At 42.7% G+C, this 26,012-nt stretch overlaps 1 protein-coding gene across 1 annotated transcript in view; it reads left to right on the top strand.

Annotated features, from left to right (window-relative positions):
* SH3TC2 (SH3 domain and tetratricopeptide repeats 2) overlaps positions 1-16,530 on the top strand; it is a 43,774-nt gene extending 27,244 nt beyond the window's left edge. Inside the window, exons 11-17 of the mRNA XM_068981117.1 lie at positions 56-1,753; positions 1,863-2,043; positions 9,248-9,398; positions 11,646-11,768; positions 13,000-13,150; positions 14,485-14,681; positions 16,339-16,530. Of these exons, the coding sequence (XP_068837218.1) occupies positions 56-1,753; positions 1,863-2,043; positions 9,248-9,398; positions 11,646-11,768; positions 13,000-13,150; positions 14,485-14,681; positions 16,339-16,530 (2,693 nt within the window). The remainder of the gene's footprint in view (positions 1-55; positions 1,754-1,862; positions 2,044-9,247; positions 9,399-11,645; positions 11,769-12,999; positions 13,151-14,484; positions 14,682-16,338) is intronic.
* The last annotated feature ends 9,482 nt before the right edge of the window (positions 16,531-26,012 follow it).

Below are 26,012 nucleotides of genomic sequence, written 5' to 3'. Positions count from 1 at the left end.
TGGCCACAATAGTTGCAGGTACTTAGTGTTGCTCAATTCTGCCTGTCCCTTACAGTGTCCCAATCCGAAGGCTTCAAGGAGACCCGGCCTGGTGGAGCCTGGGAGGAGCATCAGGCCATGGGCTCCAGACAGTCCAGCAGCTCTGAGGACTCCAGTCTGGAGGAAGAGCTGCTTTCAGCTGCCTCAGACACCTATCATCTGCCGGAGCCTGATGACCTCGATGACCCAGAATTGCTCATGAACCTGAACACTGGTCAGGAGGAGGAGGAGGCTGAGAACTTCGCCCCCATATTGGCTTTTCTGGATCATGAGGGATATGCTGACCACTTTAAGAGCCTCTATGATTTTTCCTTCTCTTTTCTCACGTCTTCCTTTTATAGTTACTCTGAGGAGGACGAGCTCATGGCCTACCTGGAGGCCTCCAGGAAGTGGGCCAAGCGGAGCCACATGACCTGGGCCCACGCCCGGCTCTGCTTCCTCCTGGGTCGGCTAAGTGTCAGGAAGGTCAAACTCTCTCAGGCCAGGGTGTACTTTGAGGAGGCCATCCACATTCTCAACGGGGGATTTAAGGATCTATCCTTGGTGGCTGCCCTGTATATCAATTTGGCGGCCATCTACCTGAGGCAGAGGCTGAGGCATAAAGGCTCATCCTTGCTGGAGAAGGCAGGTACCTTGTTGGCCTGCCTGCCTGACCGGGAGTATAGTACCAGGAGCGAGCTGGATGTGGTGGCCTATGTGTTGAGACAGGGCATCGTGTCAGGCAGCTGCCCACTGGAGGCCAGGGCCTGCTTTCTGGCCATCCGATTGCTCCTAAGCCTTGGCCGGCATGATGAGGTCCTGCCCTTCGCCGAGCGCCTGCAGCTCCTCTCTGGACACCCTCCCACCTCAGATGCTGCAGCCACCATCTTGAGTTTTCTCTATGACAAGAAATATCTGCCACACCTTGCAGTGGCTTCTGTCCGGCTGCGTGGAACTCCGAGTGTCCAAGGGATGGCCCTTCCAATTTGGCAGGTCCACCTGGTCCTGCAGAATACCACCAAGCTCGTTGGTATCTCCTCCCCAAGCTGGGGTGAAGTTTCTTCCCTGGCTTGCCCGGCACTCAGGCAGGCACTGACTTCCTGTGAGGAACAGGCAGACTGGAGCACCCAGAGGGTCCTGTGTCTCATCTTGTCCAAAGTGTACCTCCAACACAGATCTCCTGATGGTGCCATCCATTACCTGAGCCAAGCTTTGATGCTAGGCCAGCTGCTGAGTGAGCAGGAAGCTTTTGAGTCTTCCCTCTGCTTGGCATGGGCCTATCTCTTATCCAGCCAGCCAAAGAAGGCTTTGGACATCCTTGAGCCATTCTTATACTCCCTGAAGGAGACAGAGAGTGTTATCCACAAAGGAGTGGTCTATAACCTCATGGGACTTGGACTTCAAGGTGAAGGCAGGGTGAACAGGGCAGCCAAGAGCTATCTCCGGGCCTTGAACAGAGCCCAGGAGGTAGGGGATGTGCGCAACCAGGCAGTGGCTTTGGCCAATCTTGGCCATCTGACCCTGAAGTCCTGGCCTCAGCAGCCAGCCAGGAACTATCTTCTACAATCTGTGCAACTCTATTCTACACTCCAGGCCAGCATGGAGACAGACATGGAATTAATACAGGTGCTTCTCTGGTTGGCCCAGGTCCAGGTGTATGGACACCAGCTGGCTAGTGGCCGCTTTTGTTATGAAATGGCATTGCTGTTTGGCTTAAGGCATCAACACCTGAAGAGTGAGTATGTCCTGTGCTGCTGAGATGCTTTAGAGAAAAGTGTTAGAGGACATTTTTTTCCTTTGTCCTGTCTCCAGTCATCTCATCCATGTTCCTGCTTTATGTTCAGGTCAGCTTCAGGTCACCAAATCCCTCTGCCATTTCTACAGCTCTGTGTCCCCAAACCCCGAGGCATGCATCACCTACCACGAGCACTGGCTGACACTAGCTCAGCAACTCAGAGACCGGGAGATGGAGGGGAGGCTGCTGGAATCCCTTGGACAGCTCTATCGGAACCTAAACACATCCAGGTGAGTGCAGGCTCAAGGACTCTCCTAGAAACATCTTTCCTTCCTTAAGGAGAATCAGTATACTTTCCCTCACAAAGTTAGGTCCAAATGTACATGATGTGTTTATGGTATCATGGAAAAGAATGTCGTCTTTGCAGCTAACACACATTGTAAACTCAGTGCCACCCATCACTTATTAGCTGTGTGACTCTGGGCAATTTTTATACTTGCCCATGCCTCTGCTTCCTCACCAGTTAGTGCACACGGGACACTTGGACAGTGCCTGATAAGGCTCGATCATGTTGGCTATGTTACAAGTAATTACCTGTGTGTCTCTATAATAATCCATCAAATGGATGTGGCTGAGGGTGCATAATTCAGAGAGGTGGCAATTATTATACTGAGGACCATGGAACTCTCAGGAGGTCTTCATTACCTGAGGACAGTTGGTATTAGAGAAAAGACACAAAGTAAATAAATGCACAGAAAGCAGGGGTGTAAAATTTCACAGTAAAAAATTTTGATGGTAACTTACCTTTAAAATGAAACTGGAAATGATGAAACTAAGTTTATTTTCACTTTTTAGTTAAGAAGCTAAGGTTATAACTGCAACTGTGCACTGAGTCGTAGACTAAACATAGCAAAAGAAGTGTTTTGTGATTGACTTTTCGGGACTCTCTTAGAAAGGCTCATTTTTCAAAAATATCCCAAAACGTAACTGTTTTACCCAAAGGCTTTTTTTTTTTTTCACTCTTGGTATTTAAATTATTCTCAGGTGAACTATCCTGCCATCTCTTGCTGATTTTCCTTTCTGTCTCTTCACTGATCAGATCTGCCTGATCCTCATTTGCCAATGGCATGGCCTGCAACTCTGCTCTCTAACAAGCCTTTAATTGTTTCCATTAAACTCTGCATGGTTTATATTTAATTATATACTTTGCAATAGATTGGCATTGTAGCATTTATTCATAATTATGAATGACTTCTAACATGGGGGAGAGATGATTGCTAGGGTTGAGCAAAGAGAAGTAATTGAGGAAAAGCTATTTAAATGATAATTTTTGCTTTTCTAGGCAACGTGGTAACCTTGGGCACCTAATAATCAGATAATGAAATCTTTCTTTGTCTTTCTTTCTCCCATTCTGTCTCCCTCTCCCTCATCTCTTCCCTCTCTCACAAGAATCAGGTATCCTCCAAATATCCCATTGTCTTTTGTCCCAGGAATGGAGTTTTGGATCATTGCAGCCTGTGAGGGGCCAGGAAGCCTGGCCCCAGCCCCACTTTGTTTCTGTTCAGAACACCTTAGGAATCTGTATAGTTTGGGAGCAGATCCAGAAGGTAGGCTTAAATTAATCTTAGAGATGAGATAGTCATATATTCATGGTAACACATAGTGAGAATGGGCTTTGGGAAAGTTGACTTTTAAGGGACAGGAGTATGGGTGGCAAATATGTGTCAGGTTTATTGCCACCCTTCCCTGTGTGCAACTTCAATCTCGGATTAATTGCTGTGCAGTGATTAGTCACCTACCCAACTGCCATCCTTTGCTCACAGCCTTCCTCCTGCCTCCAGCTGTCGAAAACCACTGATATTCTAAGGGAAAAGCCAAAGAAAAAGCCCTGGATTCTGTCAACAGAGTGCAGAGGTCTTTCTTAAGGCAATATGAAGGACCACTGGATTTCTTAGGTGTGAGGAGTATATAGAGAGAAGGGAAAGTGTGTAGCTGGAGTTGCTCCAAGGAGTGTCTGGAAGTCACAGGCCACAGAGCAGTGGGAGAAGAGACCAAAACTGGATTGGGAGTCAGGAAACCTGAGCCTGCCATGAGCTTATAACGTGTCCTTAAATGAGTCATTTCTCCTCTTGGTTGCCCCATTTATAAGGTTAAATTGAATAAGGTGCCTTCTTGTTCTAAAATGTTAAGTCTAGGATGAGCCAGCTATGCTATGCTGACACTGGTAATGGCCGTGTTAGTATAAGAATTCCTGTTGCCTCCAGAGTCTTGGGTTTTGGAGGCAGATTCTTAAAGTTTTGGGCCTTCTAGATCAGAGACCTAAACTTTTGGGGATTTTTAAAGACTCTGCAGTAGCTTCAGAGGGTCTTGATGTAGTGACTGTAAACTCCAAGTGGGCAGACCTGGTGTCTAGAGTAGAACAGAGAGACATATATATTTGTGTGGGCATAAGATGTTTACCCCTTTTCAGGGTGCTTAGTTTGTCAAGAACATGCTATAATGCTATATTTATTTAGCATGTGTAAATCAACTACTCCTGCAAAGCCTTTGTGAAAAAGAATAGAACAAAGACCAGCTAACAGAAATCGATAAACAAGTGTTTCCATGCACCTGGAGGTGGTTACTGTAATTTAGCTCTAAGCTTCCTGGTAGCTGAGGTAAAAAGGGGAAAACCATATGAGGTTCTCACTGTCTGATAAAAAAAATAAAAACAAATGTATCTGTTGGAGCAAATTTGTTCCTGGCACTGACTTCTAGGAAGAATTTATTAGGTGGGTTTTGATAATGGTTTTTTCAACTAAATTCTCCTCATGGAATTTCCATTCTTACAAAGCTCAAAGCCATATCAGGCAAAGGCAGGAAGTGTTCATGGGCGAGATGGCAGGCATCTGCCGGGGCAGGTTTGGAGGGAGAGGAAACAACACTTTCAGCTAAGGGTTGGTGGATCTGTCAGGGAACACTTCATGAAGGTGATAACATTTAGAGATGCCCTTGAGGGATAAGAAAGATTTTGAAAACTGGAGAAGGGTAAGAGAAGACCATTTGGGACCAAGGGTCTAACTGTAGCAATGGAAAGGGGAGGACACATTTGAAAAACATTTTGTAGATTTAACAGACCGAGTTTGATGTTTCTCTGGGTATAGGTACTAAAGGAGAGAGAAGACTATAGCCTACTTCCCGGGGAGGGATGTGGAGGTTAGATGGGGGTGCAGGGGTTTACAGTGGGCCTCTGGACTGGCACAGTCGGCATCCATATAGAAAATGGTGGTCATAATAGTAACAGAAGACATTCATTGAGCATGCACTGATTACCAACCAACGTGCAATCTCAGGATGACCTTATGAGGAAGAAAGAGTGAGTGATTTTCACTACCCATACTGCTTTTCTGCTTATTTACATTCCTCCTATTTGAAAGGTTTTCTCTAGTGTTCAGTGATGGTGAGTAGGAAGGCAGGGCAGTAGATGATGAAAACTTCGGCTCAGCCTTCAGAATTTTGTCTTGAGACACTTTGCTGTCCCTTTGTTCAGTATATCTTTTGAGAATTGCTTTCTTTACTTTCATGGTGATGACTACAGAATCTAGTTTGATAAAGTCTTTCAGTCTCTCAACGAGAAAGGTCATTAGGGGTCTTGTCTTCTGTCTCAAGGTGATACAATATAGACTTTAGACTTTCTATAGCCTCAGCTGTAGAGCTGAACCAGGTGAGTTACTTGAGAACTTTATGGCTCTATTGGATCAATTCGACTAATACTTGCTGAACATGTACTATGGCCCAGACCCTATTTTAAAAGCTGACAAATGTCAGCCCAGTCCCTGAGCTGACAATGCTTATCATCTAGGTCAGGAAGTAGATATTATACACATACTCACTGCAAGTATCACATAAATGTTGCTAAGAGACACAAAGGATGTGCATGTTATTTTTCAGAAAGAAATACCTTGCATGCAACAAGCCTTAGCAAAGTAATGATTCTTTGCATATAATACAATCCCTAGATGCCTAGAAGTCATTTTTCATGGCTTTTATTCTTATTCTTGTGCATCTTACTCCTATGGAACTGAAAAAAATGTTTCAATGTTTGGTTTTCAGTATAGCTAATATGACTAATCCCTAACATTTTTGGAATCATAAACAAGGAAAGAATTGCACTTGCTGACATGTCCTTCTTTTATCACAAGCCTAGGATGTACATCACCATCCATCTTTTTCCAATGGGGGCACTTTGTTCAAGGTTTGAGTTTGCTTATGTCCTTCAAAATTTTGAAGTTGTTAAAGTGGCAAAAGAAACAAAAGCCTTTCCACAGTTGATTTCTGAGCCAGAAATTGAGCACTGTTTGAGGGTCTGTGGGGGAGCTGTGGAATTTGATTCTCAGGGTTAGATCCTTGTTTAAACAGAGTTTATTACCTGGTCTTTATTGCTTACCCTTCAAAGCCTTATTTTTCCCATTTGCAAATGGATATGATAATAATACTGTTCTCTTAGTGCTGTTGTGGTGATTAAATGAAATTATGCATGTCAAGCCCCTAGTGCATGCTAAGGTCTCAATAAATCATAGTAACAATTACTGTCAGTGCCATTATTAAAGACAAAACAGCAGAAAGCTACACATAAAGCTTTAGAAATGAGGAATGCAAACATGGACAAGTTTTTTAAAAGACCCATGGGTTTCTTTATTTGCAAAATGAGCTAAGAACTTTCATGGCTGGGGATTTCTTGAGGATTAAATGAAAGGATGTGTACTGAAAATTTGTATCCCAACACCTGGCCCAGGGTCAGCCCCTGGTGAGTGGCAGTTCTTATTATGGAAATTGGATGAGACCAATTAGTGGAGGCTGGGCTCTGGCCAGAGGTCCAACATTCATCCAGGCAGGGCAGGGATCTGGAAAACCCCAGCAGGGGTTGGTAGGAGGAAGTCTGGGAAGGCAGGTGTACTGAGGTCACCTCACCACAGACTCATGGCTGATATCCACACAGGAAGGAAGAAACGAGGATTCAGCTGCAGAGATTGAATTTTGGGGGCAGAAAAAAATGAGAAAAAGAGAAAACTGAGGGTTTAAGAGGAGAGGAGATACTATGGCAGGGCCTGGGCATAGCTGGCTAGGAATTCATGAGACTTGGGATCAAGACTGATTTCATAGTCTTCTACCAGCTGTTCTCCTTACTTCTTTGATTTGGGAGCTGAGCCACACCTAGAACCTGCAGGTGTTGACTGTAAGAATTGGCATGCTGGGACATTCCAGACCAAGCTAGTGACTCATCTTGTGGGTGATATAGCATAGCCACTGGTAGATGTAAATACATGGGGTGGTGAGTGGTGGTAGGAAAGAACCAAGGAAGCTGGAGACCACTTCCCAACTTTAGACCATAAGGTGCTTGTCTTATACTGGAGTCATGAATCAAGTATAAGTCTTGGTGGAACCAGTGGTCTTTGGAAAATCCATGCACATGGAGTGTTGATAGAGTTACGTGGGCATCTGGCTCTCTCTAACTCCTGCCTTCCCCCTTGGAGTATGTTTTGAGGAACGCTGACCTCCTCTCTTTCATAGTCACAGTGAGCTCAGAGAGAAAAATTCTAAGATCAAAATGCATTCTTGTGAGTTGATTTCTCTGTGATAACCCACATCTTGCTCCCTGAGGGTTTGGAGAAAATAACCATATCCCAAGAATGTCCCAGGATGAGATGTATGGGTCCTGTCTTCATTAATTGTTACAGTGGGAGTAGGGGGAGAAGTGGAGGCCAGGCCTGTAGACCTGTTATCCCTGCTTGGCATTAAAGGGGTACAGAGTGGGTGAGAAAAGGTCAGGGCTTCCTATAGTGAAGGAGGCCTGTGATTATCAGGCCAGGGAGGTTGGTGACCACTTCAGCATTGTGTGCAGCTTCTCAGCTCACAGCACAATCTCAGCAGCAAATCTGACATTCTGATTCTTGACAGAGAGTGGTCACTGCCCATCCTTGATGTCAGTAAATATTATATCAGAAGCAGGGCAGCAGAGAATTAGAGTTCTTTCTTCTCAGGACTTACAAGGGCCAAATGTCTGGCAGTTTCTCTGAAGGCTAATAGCTGCCTTGTTGCCAAGATGAATCAGGGCCTTATTAGTCAAAAACAATGCTTATTTCCATCACTGTGAACAAGGGGGTCTGGGGCCTGGGTTGCCTATCAAGAGATGGAACCATGTTTGATAAGGACCTCCTAACTATTTACAGACTTAGTTGGTAATGGTCAGTGTTTCTAGAAGGATTTGCATGGTTTGGTGTTTCCCATACTTCAGTGCAAAGTAGTATAATCTAGGTGTGTCTTAGAAATTCAGATTCCTGGCTTGCTACTGTGATGATTCTGATTCAGTCAGTCTGAGAGATCTCTGGGAATCTGTTTTTAATAAGCAACCCAGGTAATGTTGGTACAGGTGAGTCATGAATCACACTATGAAGAACATGGGTATTGTGGGATGAGTCCTGGGCTGAGACTCAGGAGAATGGAGTTCTGGCCTTTGATTGTTCCCCAGTGTGGTGTGCAGTCTTGTGCAAGTCACTTCCCATCTCTGGGCCCATTTTCCCTATGAAATAAGGAGAGAGTCTCAACCCAAGTTGCACAATAATCGAGTCACAATAGTAGCTGATAAGGAGCTTTGACAAAATGCTGCTGCTTGAGCTAGAGTGTACCAGGCTAGCATGGTATGTCAACACATTGAGGTGATGACTTTTCCTGTGGATGCATGTTTAAAGAGTTTCTAGACGATTCTAATTATTGCTGAAGTTGGTGATGCCCAGTGTTCCTTCTTGCTCTGGAATTCTGAACCTGTGCAACACTTTATTACCTACGCCTCATTTCTTCATTAATCCCTGACGTGAGGGGAACAGTTTTCTACATGAACAATTTCCAAATAACTGAAGAGTAGTCTGTTAAACACCAAAACTTTCCTCCTTCTTTGATTTTTCTTATTATAAAAACATCAAAATCTTTTTAATGGTTTACAGTTACCACTATGGTCATTCTTTTGTGCATTTACTCAGTAAGTATGCATTTGTCATCCACTGTGTTAGGTTCTTATGAAAAATGTTATAGTGTCATGGAAAGATAGTTGGATCATGGGCCAGTAATCATAAAAATGATAATTAACATTTAAACGTTTATCAAGTGCCTACTCTATGTTAGGCACTGTTCAAAACACTATCTCGTTTACTTCTCATAAGCATCCTCTGAGGCAGGTACAATTATATCTCCATTTTGCAGATGGGGAAATCAAGGGACAGAGAGATTCTGTACTTTCTCAAGGTCTCACAGTTGGTTTAGGCAGATCCAGATCACAGCTGGTTTGGAACGAGATCATAGCTGGTTTAGGCAGATCCAGATCACAGCTGGTTTAGGCAGATCTCCCTGTGTGATCTGAAATAATGTTGTTTCCCCACTAGAGCTTCAGTGTCCTCCTGTGCTGAATGACTCTAGGTCTCTTTGAGCCCTTATACCTTATAGGTCCATGTTCATCCCCAGGTCCCTCAGGAGGTCCCTCACCTGCATCAAGGAGAGCCTGCGTATCTTCATTGACCTGGGGGAGAGAGACAAGGCTGCTGAGGCCTGGCTTGGGGCTGGGCGACTCCACTACCTCATGCAGGAAGATGAACTGGTGGAGCTGTACCTGCAGGTAGGTCTCCAGCAGAGCTTATCTGCTGGCCTGGACCATGGGAGTGGGAGCAGCTGTAGCCTCCAAAGTGGTGAGCTGGAACTAGGGAGAGGTGATGTTCTTGTCAAGCTTTTAGAGGGACAGTCAACTCTAGGCTGCTCCCTGGACTCAAGATGGAAACCAGGGCAATCTGGTAGGCTAAATACAAGCAGCTGTGGGCCAGTCCCTGAGTTTCCATATGCGTGTGTGACCTCTAAAAGAACATGATGGGAGACTTGCTCATCTGTCTTGGCAGTTTTATCCATCTTTCTAAAGCTCAACACACAGCTTGACTTCAGGGAGGTAAAGAAGGTTGATGTTTGCAGTATATTAACATCATTATTTTCTTATGATTTTTTTTTTGCACACCTTTAACATCTGTAGTATATCATAGTGTAGATTAAGTACCTCTGCTTTAAAGAAAGATGGACCTGGAATCAAATCACAGGGCCATTGATTATGAACCGTGTGACCTATCTGAGCTCTCTGGGCCTCAGTTTCTTCATGAGGGGATCTGTCTTTAGTAAATATTAAGTATAACATTTGCATAGTAAGCACATGTACATAAATATTTACTAAGTACATGGGACTTAGTAAATGCTTAATAAATGGTATTTCATCATCATTATCACTATGTGTACAATACTGACATTATGATGGTATATAAGAAGATGTACTCTATCAAAAATATGCCTGTTAATCTTCACTTCCTTCTCATTTGTCATTTTCTTCCCCTTTACCCAACTCCCTTACTCTGTTACTTATACTCACACAAATTTGCTTCCACTGAGTCTTAATAATGATTGTATAACATTGTTTGAAGGCTTACTTTGCATGCGAGACTTTGTTAAACACTTCACATGCATGATGTTGTTTCATCCTCATTACAAATGCTGCAGGAGTTTCTACTGAAATTTACATTTTACAGACAATACTCAGTGAGGCTGAGTAACTTGCCTAAAGTGATACAGCTAGTAAGTGGTTAAAACTGCTCTCCAGCAGTATGACTTAAAGATTTTTCTTTCAGAGACTCTATTCTGCTGTGGGATTTTAGAAGTGGAAGAATTATCAGAGAACAGAAAATTTGGTCTTGTCTTTTTCTCTCTAGGAGACAAAGGCCCAGAGGGGGCTATTGGGGTTGTTCATTGCTTGGTGGCAGAACTCCTGACTCCAGGATGTTATCTCACTGCCTCTATCTTTGTGTATCTGTATATGCAATAAAAATAACTGAGGGACCTTGGCCCTGTAATTCACAGACCGGGATTGGTCCCAGGTACCCCTAACCCTAGACTACCACCTGACTTGATGTTCTGCAGTCATTCCCATTGAGGTAAACCATTCTCTACCTAAGGATCTTTGAGATACTGTAGTTGTGCTGCTGGTGTGGTACATTCTTCTCTTCTATGTCTTCATCACATTTTGTTTAGGTGCAAAATTAAATAGCTTGTTTGAGATAAAGAGATCATAAGGGCCAGGAGAAGGGTAATGGAATCAAGGACACTGGCATTTGTTTGCCACTAACTATTGATGTAAACTTAAAACTCCTTATTCTGAGCCTGTTTCTCTGTCTGGAAACTCTTAAGTGTTGGATGAACTCACTTTTTCCAAACTTCAGTCATTTATACATCACGTTTATAGTTTTACCATAGCTAATACCTCTGTACCATTATTTATTTATTTATTTTTCTTTGACTCAACTTCAAATCAACTTAACTTTTTACATTAAACGGTGCTATCTAAAATCAGATATTTTGATGTATTATTTTTTTAAATTTTTAATTGGAGGATAATTGCTTTACAATATTCTGTTGGTTTCTGCTGTACAACAATGTGAGTCAGCTATAATACATATATTCCCCTTCCTCTTGAGCCTTCCTCCAACCACTTCCCCCATCCCACCCATCTAGGTTGTCACAGAACGCTGAGCTGAGCTCCCTGTGTTATACAAGTTTCCCTCTAGCTATCTATTGATGTATTATTAATCTTTTCTCTCTGAAACACATTAAAATAAATATTCAACTATTACAAGATGTTTGTGCTGCTGAAAACCATTTCTAGGGCCATCAAAGTAAACTTATCATCTTATCAAATGATCTCATCTCCATGTCATTTAAGGTTCAGGGGACTTTAACAGAGGGTTAAGCTAGATGGTCAGGATGTCCTTGCCAGTCCTGTGGACATTCAGAAGTGCTTCTCTCCACCTTTGACAGCAGTCTCTGTTCCACCCAGGCAGCCATCCAGAAAGCCCTGAAGTCAGAGGAGCCCTCCTTGGCTCTCAAGCTCTATGAGGAAGCGGGTGATGTGTTCTTCAACGGGACTCGCCACAGGCATCGTGCAGTGGAGTATTACCGAGTGAGTCATGGGCTGCATAGTCAGCAGTATCCCCAGCCAGGCTGTGGCACAAATGTAGGCAGGTTCACTTGGACTTTGGTCTGGGGCCCAGTTCCCCTCTCTTGATGGTATTTCTGTGTCTTCCTTTCTTCATTCAATGCCTACAGGCTCTCCCTCTCTTAAGTCCAGCAGGCTCTCAAAGAAGGAGCTGATAAACTCTGTCACTCTTGTGGTTGATAAATAAAGTATTCTTCCCGAGAGAACATACCATAATAATGACAACTTTTAGGTGCATGGTACTATACAGTTTGTAGCTCATGTCTTTGTCGACCAGAATGTTTCTATGTACATGACATGGTGGGAGATGATTGGTCTATGGATGAACACTTTTGCTTTACTGTGTTTTATTATGTATTAAAATATATTAAAAAATTAAATATGTATAATACCAGTTCATCAGATGCATGATTTTACAGATATTATTGCAAAGAATGAAGCAAGAAAAAAAAAGACAGTTAATTTAAGAAATAATAGTAATTAAATAAATGTCCATATGTTAAGTAGATATGTAAAAAACCATAATTGTTCATTACAGACTGAAGTTTAGGAAACTTTGTTATCTTATTTGATCCTAAAATTTCACTTATTCCAATACTTACTCATTTGCTTGTTCAATTGTTTATTCAGTCATCAAACATTCATCAAGCAGGCAATATGTGCCAGGCACTGGTAGGAGTGAATGAAAAACACGTCTTTGACTTTTGAGGTTCTCATGGTCATACACATTTTATAGATGACAAAACTGAAGGTCAGAGAGATGAAGTGACCTGCCCAACATTCATAATGAAAATAATAGAAATGACTATTTGCTGGGGATTCTCTGACACTACGCACATACTCCATGTATGTACTTCGTAGATTAGCACTGTGGGTGCTAAGGGAGTGTATAACTGGAAGGTGAGTAACTTCCCATGTGGCCTTGAGGAAAGTTGTCTTCTCTTTCCTGCTCTCAGTTTCAGGGTAGCCTGATGACCTCTAGTTCCTCCACCTCTGAGGTCTGGGCAGAGCAACTAAGTTGAGCAAGGATCAGGAGAGAGTTGAGAAAAGCCATGCATGGGAAGTGCCATCTCCTCCTGAGCTTCAGTCACTGCCATCCCTCAGTCCCTGGCAGTAAGATATAATATAACCTTCTAGAATATGGTATGTGTTGATGATTCTTGGCTAGACTGTTTCCTTGTGCCTCTGTTCTCAGACTGGGGCTGTTCCCTTAGCAAGGAGGATGAAGGCAGTGAGAACCGAGCTCCGGATTTTCAACAAGCTGACAGAGCTGCAGATCAGCCTGGAAGGCTATGAGAAGGCTTTGGAGTTTGCCACCTTGGCAGCCAGACTCAGCACAGTTGCAGGTAGGTGGTCCTAATTGTCTGGGGGTACTGTATGGGAGGGGGTGATGCTCCCTGAGGGACAACAAAGTTGTAAGAGCATACCCATGGAGTCAGACTCCATAGGTTCAAACTTTAGGTCAAAGTGTCAAGGAGCCCCCAGGTAAGCAAGTTGCTTAATTTAATATCTATAAGCCTCAAGTTTGTCATTGGCAAATCAGGATTAAAAATGACACCCACAGCATGCAGTTGTTATGAAGACCAATGATAATCCAGCTGAAACCCACAGCACAGTGCTTGGTATATAAGTCCTTGATAAGTGTTACTTGTGCACACTATTATAGTTAGTATCGTTGGTTTTATTCTGAGTTCAGGGTAAATGGTATTTTGTCCTATGCACATATGGTATTTTATCCTATCCTATCCTATGCATTAATGGCCTATTACAAAAGCACTGTGCCTTAACTTTTTAATTAGTTGATTATTAGTCAAGTGCGTATTTTCCTATGGTATTGAAATGTAAATGAAAGTCAGATTCCCATTAACCTAACTCACTCAGTAGCTGAAATAGCTTGCATTTACAACAAAAGCTAATGAGAAACAATGTAAGTCACTAAAATAGAAAAAAAAAATGCAGATGCAGAATATACAAAGATAAACTCATCTCAAATATTGATGCTTGAGGAAAAGCAGGTTTTATTAAAGCATGCTTGATTAGATGTATGGGCAAATGGAGTCTTCTGTGATGATTCTAGAAGGGACTTCTGGGCATTCTCCAGGGCATGAGATCTGGATGGTACTGAACTTTATTGTGTTTAATTGCACTTCAGAGCTCTCTCTTCTTTTCCTAACTCTTCCTTTACAGCAGAAAACCTTATTTGTGCAACTGTCTGCTGGTCTTAGGAAGGCCTTGAGGGCCCAGGCAGCTCCCTCTGGAGCATTCTTATCCTTCCTTGGACGGAAGCTGAAAGGAGGATATATTCACCCTTTCAAGCTATTCCACATGACTGGATATTTCCATATCAGAGAGTTGGATTTTTCTCTTTTAGCTTTGGCTTTTGGCTCTTTGAAGCTTAAAAGTGATGTTTTTAGATTGCATCAAACAGCCACCTTGTAAATATTCCAAAAAAGACAATTGGAAGCCTTTGTTCTCTTTAAAAGTTTATTTTGTGTTAAAAGAGTTAGTTATTGAAACAGTGAATCCACCAAAGACAAAACCAGTCATAGACCCATTAGATCCCAAGATTCTAAAGCATGAGTTAAAAGTGAAAGGGTCTCTAAACTGTACAGAATGAATGAGTGAACTAATGATGCAAGGTGTGGCTGTAGGATCTCTCTCTCAGTCTTCCAATTTCTAGGAGATCAGCGGCAGGAGCTGGTGGCCTTCCACCGTCTGGCCACTGTGTACTATTCCCTGCACATGTATGAGATGGCTGAGGACTGCTACCTGAAGACTCTGTCCCTCTGTCCACCCTGCCTGCAGAGCCCCAAGGAGGCCTTATACTATGCCAAGGTGTATTATCGTCTGGGCCGACTCACCTTCTACCAGCTGAAGGTAAGAACCAGGCGTGTGAGGCTGTCTGAGAGCTGCTGTCCAGTTGTATTCTTCCCTGACCCTGAGCCTTCAGGGTAAAGTAGAGAGAGGTAAATCGGGGAGTATTGTCTCATAGGGTGGGGTGTGGCTCCTCTGGGAACACAATGACAGTCTCCACTTAGCCCCCCTTGGAGACCTCAAAGAGGCTCCCATCTCTGCTGAGGAGACGTGTTCCTCTCTTTCCTTGCCCTGCTGGGATTTCTGGGACCATTTCATTTATCATATACTATGGGCACATGTTCTAGTGCCTGTGAGCTCCTCCAGGGCCTGTGAAAATATATGAGACCTAAACAATACACGAGACCCCCAAACAAAAGAACTATAAGCTTCAAAATTAAAATTAATTCCTAACTGTATGTCTAAAAAATGTTGTAGATGAACTAGTCAGTTGAAACTCACTTCTTATGAGGTTTTATAAATGATATTTTAGATGAAATCTAGGTACATGTTTGCATGTTTGAGATAATAACATGCAGGGTCTTAAGAGTATAACCATGCCTAGGTCCTGAGAAGATCTTATCCCTGATCTCCTGTTTGCTCTGCTGGAGTTGAATCCAGAACTTCTTATTTTTCCAGTGACTTCTATTAATAGAACTGTGTGTGTGGTCTATAATTCTCAGTTGCATTCTGGCCCTTGAACTTTGTCCCTAGGCACCGGCTTCCCTTACCAGATGTCTGTGTCTGCTTTAGCACAACCCTTTCTCTCTTCACACAGAAACAGTGGCTTCTGTTTGCAGACCCTTAGGGCAGCTCTGCTGTCTTTTTCTTATTTGCCAGAGTGTTTCTGGTCTGAATTTATTATTGACTTATGAGGGTTAATGAGAACCAGACATATCTTTTTGAGTCTCACCGGAAGAACCGTATGTTCTGCGTTCCAACCATGTAGGGAGAAATGGGGTAGTGAAGGACTCCCCTCAGCAATCTTGCCTTTGATCCACAGCTCCCAGGAAGTGGGACAAAATGTATATGATTTGATTCCATCAACCAAGGATTCTAGGCATTGCAAGGGAAAGAGCTCAACTCAAACTAGCTTAAGCAAATAAGGAGATTTATTGGCTCAAGGAACTGGGACGTTCAGGTGTAAGTTTAATTTCAGGTAGTTCTGGAAGCTGGTAGTCAGATGCCATCATGGATCTGAGAGAGAGGTGGGGACCTCTCTCTGTATTCCTTGGCTTAGAATGTTTCTACTTCTCTCTATTACTTGGCCTTTTCTCCTTCTATTACTGGCAGGTTCAAGCCCTCATCTAAAAGGATGAGGGACCATTTTCTCTCTTAGGTCACACTTGAAAGGTCCCAGGGAGTGACCTGGGACAAGTCAGCTTGAGTCATATTCATATACCTAAAGCTCTGTGCCCAGAGTGATGCTGCTTCATGATTGTCTGTGTCTGGGTAAGACGCCATCCCTGTGCCTCGGGAGGAGGGCCACCAAGGTTAGCAATGTCACAGAACTGCCGTGGACTTGGTGAGGGAACTCCCCCAAGGAACCAGGAGAAAGGGGTGGGAAAGGATGTCAAACAGGCAAAAGCTAGTTTTCTTAAATTTCCCGGCATTGCCTCCAAGCCTCTCCTGGAAATGTCTGCTAATGCTGTCTCTTTTCTGCCCCCATGCTGGGGATTAGGATGCGCACGATGCCACCGAGTACTTCTGGCTGGCCCTGGCGGCAGCGGTCCTGCTTGGTGACGAGGAGCTGCAGGACATCATTAGGACCAGGCTGGACAACATCTGCCAGAGCCCCCTGTGGCATAGCTGTCCCTCTGGGCGCTCCTCAGAGAGGGCACGCTGGCTGAGTGGTGGGGGCCTGGCCCTCTGAGGACAGCTGTCCCATCTCCAACCAGTTGCCATGGTCAGAAGCTACCTCTCTTCTTAGCCTCTTAGACACTAATCTGGGGAGTTCAAGCCATGTCCTGGTCCATCGTCTCATCTCAGAATGGGAAGAGCACAGTCTAGAGGGAGTGGGCTCAATTCAGTCACACAAGGAATGGATGGTAGAGCAGGGATTAGGGTCCTGGCTTTGTGTCTAGAGCCTTTCCAGTAGACTGTGGCCCTTCCACACATGCAGCCCCTGAAATGTACTTTCTAGACACACAGTTCTAGAGAAAATGAGAACTTTTGCCCCTAGAAAAGCTGTCCCCTTCTCTCAGTGAAGAAATCAGGCACTGCACTGGAGAGAATGCAAGCAGATTGGACTTTGTTCCCTTTACTGACTTTTCTCAGGGAAAGACCCCTCCCCTTGCCAGCTGTGAAATTAGTCATTTCTTTCTTCTCTTTCTTCAGCCAGTAGAGGTGCTACTCCTCCTGTCACAAGGACTGGCGGGTGAGAATTCACCATGCTCTTAGTGCAAAAGACACAGCCTCAGAATGGCCAGGTCGAGTGCACAGAGGGTGAGGTCTGTACCATTCCCCATCCTGCCCTGAGGCTCTGCTCCCCTACAACTTCCCTAAAACCCAGGGGAAGCCTCCCCAGGGTCATGGCTTAAAAATTGAGCACTAAGAACATTATGACGTAAATTACATGTAAATAGTGTGTATTATTAAACATTGCTCATTTATGTTTATTCACACATTTGTCTCCTTAATAATAAGGAAGATGAGATGAGAGACTTGAAGGATGGGTTAAATACCAAGGGGTCATATTGATTCCAGGGTTGCTCATGTACAAAGCATCTCTATTATCTATCATTGCATAACACATCTAGTGACTTGGAACATTGATTATTTCACAGCTTCTGTGAGAAGGCAGGAATCCAAGCTTGACTTCTCTGGGTCCTCTGGCTCAGAGTAGCTCACAGGGCTTCCATGAAGGCATCAGCTATACCTGTAGTCTTCTCAGGCTCAGCTAGGGAAGGATATGTTTCCAAACTCCCTCACATTGCTATTAGTAGGAGTTAGTGCCTTGCTTGCTGTTGGCCAGAGGCTGCCCACAGGTTCTTGCCTTGTGGGCCTTGCCATTGGGCAGCTCATAGCATGGCAGGTGAGAAGAATAAGAGCAAGGGTGAGAATGGGTAGTCACTGTCTTGTCATAACTAGTCTCAGAGGTGGCATCCAACTAGTTTTGCTTTTTTTTTTTTCCATTATATGTGAATCACTAGGTCCAGCCCACACAAAAGGGAAGGATTTACCAAGGATGTGGATTCCAGAAGGTGGGGAGTCAGCTGGGGCTACCGCAGTATTGAGTTCTTTGATGACAGAATCAGGAATTTTCTAAGGCAATGAACTCCAAGAATGGCCCACTGACTGGACCAGCAACATCAGTGTCACCCCTGAGATTGTATGAAATGTGAATATCAGGGCTCTACCTAAGACATCTGAAGCACAGTCTCTGGGGCCAAGGAGCCTGGCTTTACCCTGTTTTCCAGGTGATTCTAGTGCACACTAAAGGATGAGAAGCAATGCTCTGGAACCATGGTTCTCAGAGAATGTGAAAAGGAGTTACCGGGGAAACTTGCATAAAATGAACTTTCTGGTTCTTACCCCAATAATTTTGATTCAGTAGGTCTGGGAGATAACCCAGGAACATGGATTTTTAATGAGCATCTGAAATACCCCAGATGCTGGTGGTTCACTGTTGTTCTGAAATGTGGAAACATGCAAGATCTAGCTACAAGTCTCACCATCTGATCACAGACAGCTTAGATTTACTGTAAGATACTCTGCCCTCTCTTTCTAGCTTCTTGGGGCAACCAGATGATTGGTGGTGTGGACGGGTAGGATAGAGGTGGTGAGTTGAGTCAGCAGTGCATCTTCTAGTCAGGAATATTGTGCACATATTGGTACATCTTATTTTCTCTTAGGAGCTTGATTGGTTGTTAAAATGCTCTCTACTCTAGAGTATTCTTCAGGAAGGAAATGAAGTGACCTAGTCTACTACCATGTAAGATAGATGTGGTTTTGCCCCCACCACAAACCATAAAATCCCCAAGGGAGGGATGTTGAAGTTGAGTCTAACCTCCCATGCAGAAGCCTTTCAACAACATTGCTGGGAGGCACATGCATTCCAGAATGGTTACGAATCTTATATTTGAAGAAGACTTGCTTCTCTGGGATCTCTGGGATCCAAGCCATGAACCATTCCCCACTTGTCTCAGGTTACAGACCCTCTCCTTTTCCCCTTTTCCCCACTGACCTATTACTCTCCTCTGGCCAGATGCCAGTTCCTGTCCCTTTGATAGTGTGCTTCTTATAACAGGTATTGGCTGGTGGGTAGAGAGAGTACTGAGGGTCATTACTGTACTTCCCCTGCTTCTTTAGTTGTGTCCAACTCTTTGCAACCCCATGGGTTGTAGCCCCCCCGCCCAAGGTTCATCCATCCATGGGATTTTCCAGGCCAAAATACTGGAGTGGGTTGCCATTTCCTTCTCCAGGGGATCTTCCTGACCCAGGGGTTGAACTCGGGTCTCATGCATTGTAGGCAGACTCTTTACTATCTGCACTACCAGGGAATCCCATTACTGTACTTAATGTAGTTTAATATCATATTTTAACATTGCATTAAGATTTTTCTTCTCCCCAACAGCTACATCTTATTGGCTCACAATGAGTTTATCATTTGCGGTCTCTGCTCATATGAGTTTCTGTTTGGCCAAGTATTTTTCAGTTGTTACAAATATACATATCTGTATACATAAATACATACACATATATACACATAAATACCTACACACATGGGCTTCTCAGGTGGCTCAATGGTAAAGAATCTGCCTGAAATGCATGAGACATGAGTTCAGTCCCTGGGTTGGGGAGATCCCCTGGAGAATAAAATGGCAACCCACTCTAGTATTCTTGCCAAGGTAATCCTGGTTGCAAAAGAATCGGACACGACTTAGTGACTAAACAGCAACAACACCCCCAGCCACACACACATATATTTGGGTGAAGAGCATTATAGCTACCCATTTTACACTTCACTAAGAAATTTGGTTAGAGTTTTCTGATTCTGCATACTTTTAAAAATTGAATTATAGTTGATTTACAATGTTGTGTTAATTTCTGCTGTATAGGAAAGTGATTCAGTCATATGTACACACACAAATATATTCTTTAAAAAATTCCTTTCCATTATGATTTATCACAGGATATTGAACATACTGTGGTGTTCCCTGTGCTGCACAGTAGGACCTTGCTGTTTATTCATTCTATATATAATGGTTTGCATCTCCTTACCCCAAACTCTCAACCCATCCCTCCACTGACCCCCTCCCTCTTGGTAAACCCAAGTCTGTTCTCTATGTCTGTGAGTCTGTTTTTGTTTCCTAGATAGGTTCATTTCTGTTATATATTAGATTGAACAAGTGATATCATATGGTATTTGTCTTTCTGACTTACTTCACCTAGTATGATAAGTATGATTTACTTCACCTAGTGTAATAAGTATGATCATCTCCAGGTCCATCCATGTTGCTGCAAATGGTATTATTTCATTTGTGTTTTTTTATGGCTGAATAGTATTCTGTTGTGGATAAGGCAATGGCACCCCACTCCAGTACTCCTGCCTGGAAAATCCCATGGATGGAGGAGCCTGGTAGGCTGCAGTCCATGGGGTCGCTAGGAGTTGGGCACGACTGAGCAATTTCACTTTCACTTTTCTCTTTCATGCATTGGAGAAGGCAATGGCACCCCACTGCAGTGTTCTTGCCTGGAGAATCCCAGGGACGGGGGAGCCTGGTGGGCTGCCGTCTCTGGGGTCGCACAGAGTCGGACATGACTGAAGCGACTTAGCAGCAGCAGTAGCAGTATTCTATTGTATATATGTACCACATCTTCTTTTCCATTCATCTGTTGATGGACATTTGTTTCCTAGTTTTGGCTACTGTGAATAGTGCTGCTATGTATGTATGGGTGCATTTATCTTTTTGACTTGTGATTTTGTCTGGATATGTGCTCAAGAATGGGATTGCTGAATCATATGGCAACTCTATTTTTAGGTTTTTGAGGAACTTCCATACTGTTTTCCATAGTGGCTGCGCCAACTTACATTCCTACCAATAGTGTAGAAGGGTTCCCTTTCCTCCACACCCTATCCACTATTTGTTATTTGTTTACATTTTAATGATGGCCATTCTGACTGATATGAGGTGGTACCTCATTATAGTTTTGATTTGCATTTCTCTCATAATTAGCAATGATGGGCATATTTTCATGTGCCCATTGATCATCTGTTAGTCTTCTTTGGAGAAATGTCTATTTAGATTTTCTGCCCATTTTTCATTTGGGTTGTTTGTTTTTATGTTGTTGAGTTGTATGAGCTGTTTGTATATTTTGGAAATTGAGCTCCTGTCACTCACAGCATTTGCAAATATTTTTTCTCAGACTAAGGTTGTCTTTTTGTTTTATTTATGGTTTCCTTTGCTGTACGGAAGCTTGTCAATTTGATTAGGTCCCATTTGTTTATATTTGTTTTTATTTCTTTGGGAGATGGACCTGAGAAAACATTGGTACGATTTATGTCAGAGAATGTTTTGCCTGTATTTTCTTCTAGGAGTTTTATGGTATCACGTCTTACATTTAAGTCTTTAAGTCATTTTGAGTTTATTTTTGTGTGTGGTGTGAGTCATTTTGAATTTATTTTTGTGTGTCAGTGTAACTTCATTGATTTCTGTGAGGCTATCCAACTTTCCCAGCACCACTTACTGTATAAACTGTATTTTTTCTACCATATATTCTTGCCTCCTTTGTCAAAGATTAATTGACTGTATGTGGTTTTATTTCTGGGCTCTCTATTCTGTTCCATTGATCCATATGTCTGTTTTTGTGCCAATGCCATTGTTTCAATTACTGTAGCTTTGAAGTATTGTCTGAAGACTGTGAGGGTTATGCCTCCTGCTTTTTTTCTTTCCCCCCAGGATTGCTTTGGCAATTCTGAGTCTTTTATGGTTCCATATAAATTTTAGGATTATTTGTTCTAGTTCTGTGAAAAATGTCATGGGTGATTTGATAAGAATCTCATGAAATCTGTAGGTTGCTTTGGATAGTATGGCCATTTAACAATATTAATTCTTCCAATCCAAGAGCATGGGATATCTTTCCATTTCTTTGTGATTCTGTGTACTTTGGTTCACCTGTAAATCTGTTAAATTTGCCTTTAACCAGGTCAATTATAAAAATGTCCAGCACATTTCCAAAGACAAGGATAAGGCTATTTTTCTTAAATGAGAAGAAACATTGCACTGTGTCATTAAAGTGACTACACTGTGTATGCAAATTACTCTGCTAAGATAGTCTTTAAAAGTGTCTGAAAATTCCATTTTAAAAATGGTGAAGTATTACCCCTGGAATCATGTTCATGTACTTTTCATGATCCATAGAAAGTGAGTAAAGTGGTGTTTGGGTCTGGTTTCTATTTATGCAGGTTTTATTATTCATAGGTAGTAGCTAAAGATGAATCAATTACCTGCTTTATCCTAATCCTCCTGCCTGGATCCTGGCTCTGGGCTCCTTGCATCTAATCTAAATAAAGAACAAGGAGGGAATTACAACATTGTGGAAAACCCATAACATATTTTCTCAGCTTTCAAGTACATTACTTCCCTATTCAATCATACTAATGCTTTGAAATCTAATATTGCCTTTATTCTTTTCTTATTTACTTTGCCATCATTTTAAGATGTCTTTATATTATATCTGTCTGTGTTTGCTTGTACTTTGTAAATAAAACATAATTCTTTTGACAAGTTTATCTGGGGAAAGAACTAGGGGTGCAGGGTTTCAGAAATGAAGAGAGAAAACAGTTCACTGGGGGTTGGGGAGACTTGGATTTTGGTCTTTAATTTGACATTAAATTGCGATGTGACCTTGGGCATTTCACTTTACCTCTATACACTTTGAATCTCTGATCTCTAATAGAAAAAGTATGACCTGTTTCAGGTTCCTTTTCAGCAATGTTATTTCTATGCCATATGAGCAGGAAGAGAGATGAATCTGGGAGATGAACTCCTATATATTTATGGCCCAGTTTTTTTCTCTTCTTCCCAGGTGTCGCAATGGTAAAGAATCCACCTGCCAATGCAGGAGACACAAAAGACATAGGTTTGATTCCAGGTCAGAAAGATCCCCTGAAGTAGGAAATGGCAACCCACTTCAGTATTCTTGCCTGGAAGATTCTATGGACAGAGGAGCCTGGTAGGCTATAGTCCATGGGGGTCGCAAAGAGTTGGAGACCACTGAGCACACACATACACAAACTGAAAAACAGAAAAGTAATTTTTTCCCTGCCACATAGGTAGTTGTGGCAAAGAGCAGTACCCTGGATCCAAGGACTCAGCTACACAAATGATTACCTCAGGGCTATTTTCACAGTTAAATGCACATGTGCATATGTGCATGTTTGTGTTCATATGTGCTCATGCATACACACGTGTGCATTTACCACCATACGTGCCACCTGGAAACCCCCTTACCGGTTTTTTTCTAAATTGACTTACTTCTTTACCTATGTAAATTAATTTTATAAAGGATGATTGGTCGGTGCAGAAGAGAAACTTCTATATTGCTTTCTATAAACAGAATTTTATAAATAAAAATAAACATGGTGAAAACAGTGTACCAAATTCAAGTTAGATCCTGTTGCTTATGGCAAGTGCTGAGCCGAGGCTTGATCTAGCATTATTTGAAAATAAAGAGATTAACAATTGGCAGGGAGTGTTGAAGACCAGCTAACACTGTTCTCCTTGCAATCAGGAAAACAGCAAGCAGCTCGAACAACTGACCTCCTCACAATGGGAGTCAATGCTATTTAATGCCATGCCTGAGTGCCTGCTTCCCATTTCAGTTGTATAAGAGGGAAGGGACATATATATATATGATCCAGGATAGAAAGCACTGTGATGGGAACTAACTACTGGGTGCAATGAGAACTCAGGGGAAAGGACTTAACCCAGGCATAGGAGTGAGGGCATCAGGGAGTGGTCCCTAGAGGAAGTGACATCTAAACTGAATCCTGAGAAAGAGATTTCTGTTTAATTCTAGCTGATGCCTGGGTGGTTGACTGACAGGGTATGTGACAAGAAAGGTCCAGAGTGTGGAGACGGCTTGTTTTCTGAGAACAGCAGTGAGTTGAGCAAAGCTGGAGCTAAGTCAGTGAGGTAAGGAGGGGAAGTGAGAGAAGACTTTGGAGACGGGAGCTGGAGACAGACCCTGAGGTGAGGGTGAGCCACAGAAAAAGTTCTAAGCAGAAGAGAAAGCATGTTCAGATTTGTGCTTTGGAAAGATGAATCTGGAAGCAGCATGAGAATGGATTACAGGGCAGCAGGAGGGAGGCAGGAAACCCATTAGCTGGATATTGCAACAACAGCACTCCAGCTTTTATTTGGATTTCACCAGTTTTCCCCCCTTAAGTCCTTTTTGTGATCCAGGATCCATGATATCACATTTCATTTAAGTTGTCATGTTTCCCTAGTCATCTCTGATCTCTCAGTCTTTCCTTGTTTTTCATGATCTTGACTTCCTTTCCTTTTGATAGTTGCTGCCATTGAGATACGTGGATGAGGAGTTGGGAGGAAACAATAATTCAAGGGGATAAACCCTGCACTCACTGAGTTCTTAGTTGGGGCCAGTGAAGTCAGGGATACTTGGGTTAGAGTCTGTCTCTAACTATCTGTATGACTTTCAGCAAATTAATTTCTCGGAGCCCAAAGTTGTAAGAATTGTATAAGACAGCACACGTAAAACTACCGAGCACACTCAATGCCTGGCACATAGTGTAGACACTAGATGAACTGATACACTTATTTACATTCTTTATTTTATAGATGAGGAAATGGCTGAGGCATGCCTGTCTTTGTGGACAGGCCTTTACCTGAGGAAGAAAGAAGTCTGATCCAAGACTTAAAACAAATGAGGCTATTTTTAAAGCAAATTAATAGTTTATGTTCTTAAAAAATGCTGATTATGACCCAGTCATTATTTATTTTAAAGTTAAGATTAAACTCTTTTTCATACTGGGTTGTATTTGCCACTCTGAAATTCAGTCAGTTTTTTCTTTTTTTGGTGTAAGCTCTGAAGTTCGGAAGTGCAGCCACACTTAGTGCAGTGGCTGGGAAAGCTGGTCCTGCACTCAAGGGGGTCTGGGTCTTAAGCTGGCTGAGTGACTGGGAAAGTTACTCTACATACTTCAGCCTCAGTTTTAACTCTGCTTCAAGTTTTACTTGAGACTTCAAGTGTGGATGACTAGGTAGGAGCCCTCAATTCATAGTAGCTCTCATACTGAAGCAGGACTAAATAGATTCTTAGTAAGTGTATCTGGTTTTCTGGGCTTTAACATCTCAAGACAAAGGTGTGTATTAGGGGTGCTGTTCTCTTGGGGTCTTTACCTCTTGGTGCAGGCTTACCTCTGGAGTGGGACAGCATATCTTTCCAAGTCTGTGCCCCTTTGGTCTACCAACCCTAGTGAGTTACTTTAGAATTCAGGAGCGTTAGAGGTTGGAGGCTGCTGGCAGTCCTAGCTCTGAAAACATGCAGTTGGTTCACCTTCCTCTGCCCAGAGAAGCAGAGACATGCCCCTGCTTAGGGGCTAGGAAGGCTCTTCCGAGCTGTGATGTGCGACAGGGCAGAGGTGAGACCTAGGATAACTCAGTTACGGTGCTGCTCAGTTTAGTTTCTGGGAGAGACTGTGGGAGGCAGGTGGTCGGGAGGGATACTATACTTTCAAAATTATTTCAAAAGTGGCAACTCTGGCTCCCACTTCTAGTGCTGCCTTGGACTCATTGCCCAGGGTGTCAGGATAGCTCAAAGGGGTGCATTCCCCTCAGGCAAGCTTCCAAACAAGGTACTGGTAGGATGGATGAGGTCGTGGTCTAGGAGAAGGAAGGCCTCTGCCATTTTACTGTTGTTCTTCTCCATGAGAAATAAAGAGTTCCAGCAGGGGGCAGTAATGTCTCTCTTAAATTGTATCTCATTACCAGCCTACAGCAATGCCTTTCAAAACTCTTAAAAAAAAAAAAAAAAAAAAACCATGACACACAATAAGAAATGCATTTTACATTGTATCTCAGTATGCATATGCACAAACATACATATAATATTTGAAAAAACATTTAATGCTTATAATATGAAATGCACTATAATATAGTGCATAATACTATAATATCTATTCCATTCATTTTAAAGAACATTCTATTCTAATTAAGAATATTCAGATTATGACCTCCTAAATTGATTTCTAGGCTTACTAACCTACCGTTTGAAAAGCACTGACCTTGAGGGCTCTGGCTTTTGTTCTTTCATATACATCATTTGCTGGGACAACTTTATTGAGACCAGAGAATGTGTATATTTCAAAATAAAAACAATGTTGACATT

This window comes from Capricornis sumatraensis, chromosome 9 (assembly GCF_032405125.1).
Source record: "Capricornis sumatraensis isolate serow.1 chromosome 9, serow.2, whole genome shotgun sequence".
Lineage (NCBI taxonomy): Eukaryota > Metazoa > Chordata > Mammalia > Artiodactyla > Bovidae > Capricornis > Capricornis sumatraensis.
Note: the sequence above shows the minus strand (reverse complement) of the source record. Positions and strands in the feature narration are given on the sequence as shown.